Below are 7744 nucleotides of genomic sequence, written 5' to 3' on the forward strand. Positions count from 1 at the left end.
TTTATATAATGAACGATTTCGATTAACACCACAAACGTGTTACTAAACTACGCACGACACGTTTCTGTTTTAGTTCTGTTCAGCTGCAGTTTGCTCGTATCCTGGACTGACACCTCAACCCAGCGCGCGCAGGGGGCGGGACTTCCGGTGCCGCGCACCAGGAAGACACGGATGCGAGAAAATACAGCGAGACCGTGCATCCATATGGTCGTTTCATTGAATAATTTTAATGTGATTTAAGTCAATTTTCTACACAGTAGTTTTTTCAAAATGCTATCTTTAGATTTTCTCGATGATGTCCGTCGCATGAATAAACGGCAGGTATGTTTGTGTGGCGTGTAGCAGCCTCTTTGTGTGAGCTCAGAGCTAATGTGCACTAGCCACAAGACGCACTTACCGTTTAACTCTTGTTTACAATTACTATTCCGTTTATTTGTGAATATATTGAGTTTGGGATATTCTGAAAGTACATATGAGCTTTAGAGGGCTTTTTAATATATTGTATTTTCACGTTACAGTTGGTTATTAGATAATGTTTGTTGCTAACTTTTTTGGTTTGTGTGCAGCTTTATTACCAGGTGCTCAACTTTGGTATGATTGTTTCTTCTGCACTGATGATCTGGAAGGGTTTAATGGTTGTCACAGGAAGCGAAAGTCCAATAGTAGTCGTTCTCAGGTAAGTCCCATTCTCTGTTGGGGTAAATGTATAAGAGGATCTGCCTGCAGACCTCCATATACTTAAACACTCTCCGACCCAGGCACCACTTGAATGATAAAAGTGTATATAAATTGTAATGTATTTAAATCCATCTGATTTAAAGCAGCATATGTCGCAGCAATGAGATAAAATAACCAAATAATATTGCTGTTGGAAATGTTTACTACTTTCCAATCAATACACACACCAATTACATCTTACTGTAGTTTTAAAACTCGTCCTAGTTTTTGCAGACTTGCATTTGCAGCTATCTCTCACCACTTCCTCATTTAGTTATCATGTTGTAGTAGCATACACAAAGCCACAATTGCATGCAGGCTTTAAGGGCATAAAGTCTTCTCTACTGGTGCACTGAAGAGTGAAGCAGAATAAATTAACCTATAGGCAAGCTAGCTAGCAAGTAGAGAAGCATATTAGTGAAAGTATTACTGCTGAAATAAAGACCAACTGTGCAGGATGTATATAAAAGAAAACGCAACTCAAGGTAGGGGTGGGTGATAAACCAAAACAAAGAACGCATTTAGACCTGAAATCACAGTTTTGATTTTATCACGATTCATACAGTTGGTATCATTTTATCCTCCATCAAGGGCTAACTAAAGCCATCTGCTGCTTCCAGGAGTTCACACTTCACAGTGAATTGGTTAAATCCACCTATAACTCACCCAGAGCATGACAGTCTGACCAATAGCACTGTATCACAATTTGGCAAACTGCAAAATAACAATCCAGTATAATTTATGAAGTATAATATGGGATGTTCTGTTTGATGTTAACACTTCTGAACATAATCTTTCGTTGTAATTTGAACTGAATAGTTTTCAAAAAATAGTTTAGGCTTTGCATTTTGCATATTTCTGTAACCAGTACATTTTATTTATTACAGTGGTAGTATGGAGCCTGCTTTCCACAGAGGAGACCTACTTTTCTTGACCAACCGTGTAGAGGACCCCATCAGAGTTGGAGAAATTGTCGTGTTCAGGATAGAGGGGCGAGAGATTCCAATAGTACACAGGGTACTGAAGATCCATGAAAAGTATGACACCTTTGTGTTTTGATTTTGTACTTTATGCAGTGGTTACTTGGTTAGAGTTTTGGTTCTCAATGTGATCCATAACGATGATAATTGATATTTTTCTGTTTGTTTTATAGGGAAAATGGAGACATTAAGTTTTTGACTAAAGGAGACAACAATGCTGTTGATGACAGAGGGTTGTATAAGCAGGGCCAACACTGGCTGGAGAAAAAAGATGTTGTTGGACGAGCCAGGGGGTAAGTCCTTGTCTTGTGCCTCGTATCCTCAAAAGAAGCCCGAGTTGACCATCATCCTTGAACAATGAACGGTGAATATCTAGACAAAGTTGAGGTCACTTAATTGAAGTACTGAATAATTGCAATAATCGATATATAAATAAAAACTATATATATATAAAAATATATATAAGAAATGTAAAATATTCCATCAACATGAGATTCCCCATTTGACAGAAATGTACTGTTTTTGTTAAGTAAAATGGATTTTATTCCTGAATTTCCTGTCTAAGGCTTTATTTTGACCCAATTTGACTCATAAAAGAACCTATTGTTCCAAAAAGTATATTAAAATATATCTCAATAATATCACTATCACAATCAAAAACATAGCTATCAAATAGTGCATCTTTTCTGTTGATTTGGTAATTTGTTGTGCTGAGATGAGTGTTATTGTTATGTTTTAATATCGTAGCAGCCAAACTTAAGACAAAAAACTTGTCTTCATTTATTGCATTCTCAACTGCTTTATTACTGTTACAGAGAAAATAGGTATTAAAAAGGTCAACTTTTAATGTTTTCTCAGATAAAGCACACAGTGCACATAGGTCTGACTGCATCAAGCGTACTTTGTTAATAATGTATACAACTTTTTAAAAATTTACTGTCTAAGATATTTTTTTTATTATACTAGTGCTTTATTCAGTCACCTTTTAAAATAATGCTTTCTTTACAAAAACTTTTAATGGGAAAAGTCACTGGGAGCTCTGAGTTGCTTTCAGTGAACCAGTCCAATATATCACAAATTGGTCAATTTTAATCATATTTGATTTTCTAATAATCTCAGTAACAGGTCAAGTGAATATTGAGTCAATTGACCTTGTATTTAATTTAAGCCTTTTGTTATTATCACATGCACTTATGTATATATGTCTATACGGTATATAAAGCATGAACAGAATAAGTGTCATAAAACACAACACCTTTTTCTCACCTTCTCTGACCCTGTTACTCATCCACTTAAAATGAACTTATGAGATCAAATGTAAAAAAATAAAATCAGAGCCTTCTTCAGTAAACAAGGTCACCTTTTAAATTAATACTTCTAAGGCACAATAGCTCCATTGTTCATCATTCAGTGATTGTTGAACAATGTTGACTATAGGCACTTGAGATATTTATGAAAATGAAAAGTGTAATGACCACTTTACTTGAATGAACAAAAATTGAAGCACCCCAGTTACTGATACCTTAAGAGGGTTTCTGATTACCTTCAAGTGTATTAAAGTTTTTTGTTTCTTATGATAAAAATTCTTAAATTAAAAAAAAAAAAAGGGGAGGAAATGAAGCTCAAATAAAAGTAAAATACCCATTTATTTTACCCATAGAATATAGAAAATGACCCTGGTGGGGTAGTATCAAAGCAGTTTTAGCTGCTTTAGCTAGGTAAGTAAGATGATTGGATAAGAGACAAAAGAAGTGACCCCACCAAACTGAACAGGCCCAAGGCGGCCCCAAGTGTACCATGTTCATTAAAACATGGCTTATGAAACCTACAAATGGGGTTAGAAATCTTAGAGTACAAGTTATCTGAGACCTCTACTGTGACAATGTTCAAAACAGACTCATTTCTGTGTTTTTATTAGTTTCTATTGCAATTTTAATGCATCTGTCATGTTCTGAAAAGCTCTTCACACTTTGAGTACAAATTGTGCTCTACAAATAAACTATAGCCTCGCCTTGTCTACTTCATGAAACCAGAAGTACAGACCTTCTGTTGAGCTCATTCTAGAGATTTATTACCAAATGTATTTGGTTGAGTCTAAATATTTGAAGTGCTGCCACTGCCTCTTCACCTCATTTTCTGCTGCACCCCTTTGATGAAAGCATAATGTTTATAGATCCTCCTATCTCTAAGTACCCTATAATGCTCTGACTCCTAACAGACCATCATATGTTGTTTAGGTTTGTGCCATACATCGGAATTGTCACCATTCTCATGAACGACTATCCCAAATTTAAAGTAAGTAAAAAAGCAGAAATGTGTGTTTTCATATTTCAAAACTAATATGACTTTGTGTGCAGTATGCTGTTCTCTTCATGCTGGGGCTGTTTGTGTTGGTCCATCGAGAATGAGATGCCTCCCAAAGAGACACAGAATACAACGTCCAGAAAGCTCCACTTAATGCTTTTCAGAAACATATTTAAGTTACATTTTGTCACATTCAACACTATTTGTACTATTAGTTGAATGTTTTATAGAGATGGTAAGATGTCTGTGTTAATATGACAATAAACCTCAACTTCAAAATATATTTGTTGTGAAAATTTGTTAGGATTGGATCACATTTTTTTCCTCTTTGTATTAGAGCATTCTTTCCCTGTTCAAATCATTTTCTTTGAGTAATAAATGTGACCCATTTTTATATCAACTAATACAAAAGTTACAAAAATAAAATATTTAGCCTTCTCCCTTTTAATGAGATGTGATGCATACTTTTTCTAGTTTTCCATGATAAAATTTTATAATTACAAAGGATGGGCAAGTTTTTAAGTCTAAGGCCAGTCTGGGGGTTTATCTGGCACAGTAAATTAGTAAATTTGATATTTCGAAAGGTTACATTGGGGAGTCCTGTAGGGGGTCACTTGTAATAGGGAAAGACTGATGATAGTGTTCACAATTCAATACATTATTTTGCTGTGCTGAGTGATATTTTTCTGTCAAAAAGGCTAAGTAATCAAGTTGTTGAAGTAGGCTATTCTCAATAACATCTTTACTTCCTTATTTTCAACTTTGGATGCAGGTTTACAGTTTGAAACTAGGCTTAATGTCATGTAAAATTCAGTGCTTTTAAACATTTGAGAACATTTTCAAACAGGAGAGACCACAGCTGCTTGCCACACTTTTTACTTGAGATACTTGCTTTGCTGACATGAAATCAGCGCCCCCTGGTGTGGCCATAAACCATCCTCTGGTAGCTACTGGAGTTAAATAGGTTTTCTATTTTAGAGCCCATGAATGATGGAGAAAAGGTGTGTGCAGAGTGAAGTTGTGGGTCTGTGGCTTGATCTTAATTAAAGTGACATTTTGTAGCAATAGAAACTAATGTCATACGTGTGAATATCAAAGGTTAGGAAAAGATCACAATACAGCGGCACATCTGGCAGCTTGCAATTTAAGCAGTCTGAAGTGACAAAGAAGTGCCATGTTTTATCAGCTCTAAATTAGCCACAAGAACCAACAGGTTTGTGCATCCTCCAAGGATTGATGGAGATCACAGCAGCATGTTATAACTGGCCAAATGCCACGGTGCAGCTCACTGGAGGAGCGGGGTTCAGGGATTCAACATGGAATTTAGGCTTCTTGGATATATAGTGAACAGCGGGTATTGTATTTTGCATACACAAAGAAGTCAAATTGGGACTATAAAATAAGAAATACACGATTCATTTTTCAGAGTTAAGGTTTTCATCTAGTCTAGACTAAACTGTTTCATCCTTTAAACCCCTCATGTAATCTGCAACAAATGTGCAAGAATTTTACCTATATTTTCCTTAAGCATATTGAATATATCAAAATCCCCTTTTAGTTTAATAATCAACATATTTAACTTCTTAGCCATCTGTCAATAAAGTGTGTGACTCATGTCCGTGACCATGTAGCCTACCACTAAATCACGCAGCCCACCCCTGTGTAAACTCTGCTGTATAAAAGCTACGGGCGCCTTTACGCGCCACACTTGGATTGGTGCGCCCTAGAGGACGGATCTGGATTGCGCGCAATAATGAAAGGCATTACACTCCATAAAGTGTGCCATTGCGGCTTATTTACTTATCTTGTACTACTGTCGTTTATGCCTATCACGGCCGCAGTCAGTTTTGACCTGACTGAGCTCAGGAATAAAGTGGCAAAGATCAAAGTGAATCCAAGAGGAAACCTGTGGGCAACTGGTAAGAACTTTTATGGAAAAGCAATCATTGCCTTAATTCAATTTTGAACGGGTTGAATAGCATTAGGCTATAGACCACAACATTTAGGTAAATTGGGTTAATTATCATTTTTGCTTTGTGAAAGGTCATTTTATGGGTAAGAAGAGCGTGGTGGATGCCCCACTGCTGCCCTCGCAGAGCCAGAGTCTGGATGCGCTTGATATGTCACTACCTGCGGAGCAGAGTGCGCTGGCGCAGCTATTTCAAGAGTTTCTGCGGATGGCGTTAGAAACGCAGGTGGAGACGCAAGAAACTCGCTCAAAAAATTTGGTGAGATCTACATTTTCGTGATATATAACAATATAGTTCAAAGTTTTCACATTATAACTTGTTTTATTTCAGGAGACCAATTTGTTGATGGAAATTTTACAAAGTTATTTGCAAAAGAGAAAATGATGAGAAGGACCCAGCACGCTGCATGAAGATGGATTTTGTTGTGTTTTCAAAGAGGCAAATTAATCTAAAGTCTACAGTTCCAGCTTTTTATTCCTGTACTTTGTCAAGTTAAACTGTCACATAAACCACGTATCTGTCGCAATAGATTATTCATGATTATTTTACATTGTAGCCCTAATAAAATTATTTGCACCACTGTGATCTTAGTGTCTGGAGGAAAATAAAATGAAACATTTCTGTTTTTTGTAGTCAAGTGTTATGAACACATAATGCCTAGAATAAGTGTAGACCAGCATGTATAGACCAAAACGTAAAATAGGTCTATATACCTATTTCAGATGCATAAAGTAACATGTTCTTGTATAGATCGATAATACCACAGTGAGAGGGCATGTATCCCTGCCTTGGGCAAAGACATCACTTCAAAAATGTTCTGTTGTTATTTATATGAATACACCCACAATGCACCAGCTTTAAGAGATTATAGACATGGTGATGCAAACTATTGAATAGCAAGTGAGAAAGGTTGAAGCATTCGAAACAGGACGTGAAGAAATGAGTACTCCACAGACTATTCCACTATCATCATCCTTTCTTGAATAAATAGCACACCTGTGGGGACCTGCAAATTGCTCAGGTGGCCCCAAAGATGTAGGTCAATGGACTACCAATCACTCAGTAAACACTTTTTCCTGATAGAAAAACCTGATAGTTTTCAAACATTTCAGTAAACCTTTTCTCTGTGTGTCAAATTTTGAAGTCAGTAAGAACTGAATAACAAGAACAGTCTGGTCTGACAAGTCTACTTTGTGTGGCCTGCTCTCATTTGAACTTCCTGGCATACTAGTTCCACAGGGTTAGCCTACATTGTTTAGTGTGAAAATGGCATTTTGTTTTGCTTCAGGAGGAACTAAAAGTGTAGGCCTACGTGTTTTTATTAAGCGAGTTTGAGGGTACAGCGCAGTAATCTGTTGAAGCCACTCCTCCAGTTTGGGTGTCACTGCCCCGAGTGCTCCGATGACCATGGGCACCACTCATGCCTTCACCTTCCAGGCCTTCTCCAGCTCTTCTTTAAGCTCCTGTTATTTCTCAAGTTTCTTCTGTACTGCTGTCATCACCATTCTGTCAGTCTGTATCTGGAAGTCCCACAGGATCTTGGCTCGATCATTCTGCACTACCTTTGGAGGTGTTTCCCACCTTGACCTTGGGGTCTCCAGGTTGTACTCTGCACAGATGTTTCTGTACACTATGTCCACCACTTGCCGCTCCATGTATGCTTTCCCTGCAGCATCTTACACCCTGCAGTTATGTGCTGGATAGTCTCAGGGGCCTCTTTGCACAGCCTATACCTTGGGTCTCGTTTGGTGTGGTAGATCTGGGCCTCTATCG

The 7744-nt window shown here is 37.4% G+C and overlaps 2 protein-coding genes across 2 annotated transcripts; both read left to right on the forward strand.

Moving 5' to 3' along the window:
• Window positions 1-134: 134 nt before the first annotated feature.
• sec11a (SEC11 homolog A, signal peptidase complex subunit) lies at window positions 135-4280 on the forward strand. The gene is made up of 6 exons (XM_033990549.2): window positions 135-321; window positions 567-676; window positions 1605-1754; window positions 1871-1990; window positions 3935-3992; window positions 4055-4280. Exons 1-6 carry the CDS (start codon window positions 271-273, stop codon window positions 4103-4105), a joined length of 540 nt encoding a protein of 179 aa, XP_033846440.1. The 5' UTR covers window positions 135-270; the 3' UTR covers window positions 4106-4280.
• Window positions 4281-5602: 1322 nt separating this feature from the next.
• nmbb (neuromedin Bb) lies at window positions 5603-6543 on the forward strand. Its single transcript, XM_033989597.2, has 3 exons — window positions 5603-5920; window positions 6045-6229; window positions 6302-6543. The coding sequence occupies exons 1-3, from the start codon at window positions 5755-5757 to the stop codon at window positions 6353-6355; spliced, it is 405 nt and encodes a 134-aa protein (XP_033845488.1). The 5' UTR covers window positions 5603-5754; the 3' UTR covers window positions 6356-6543.
• The last annotated feature ends 1201 nt before the right edge of the window (window positions 6544-7744 follow it).

This window comes from Periophthalmus magnuspinnatus, chromosome 3 (genome assembly GCF_009829125.3).
Source record: "Periophthalmus magnuspinnatus isolate fPerMag1 chromosome 3, fPerMag1.2.pri, whole genome shotgun sequence".
NCBI lineage: Eukaryota > Metazoa > Chordata > Actinopteri > Gobiiformes > Gobiidae > Periophthalmus > Periophthalmus magnuspinnatus.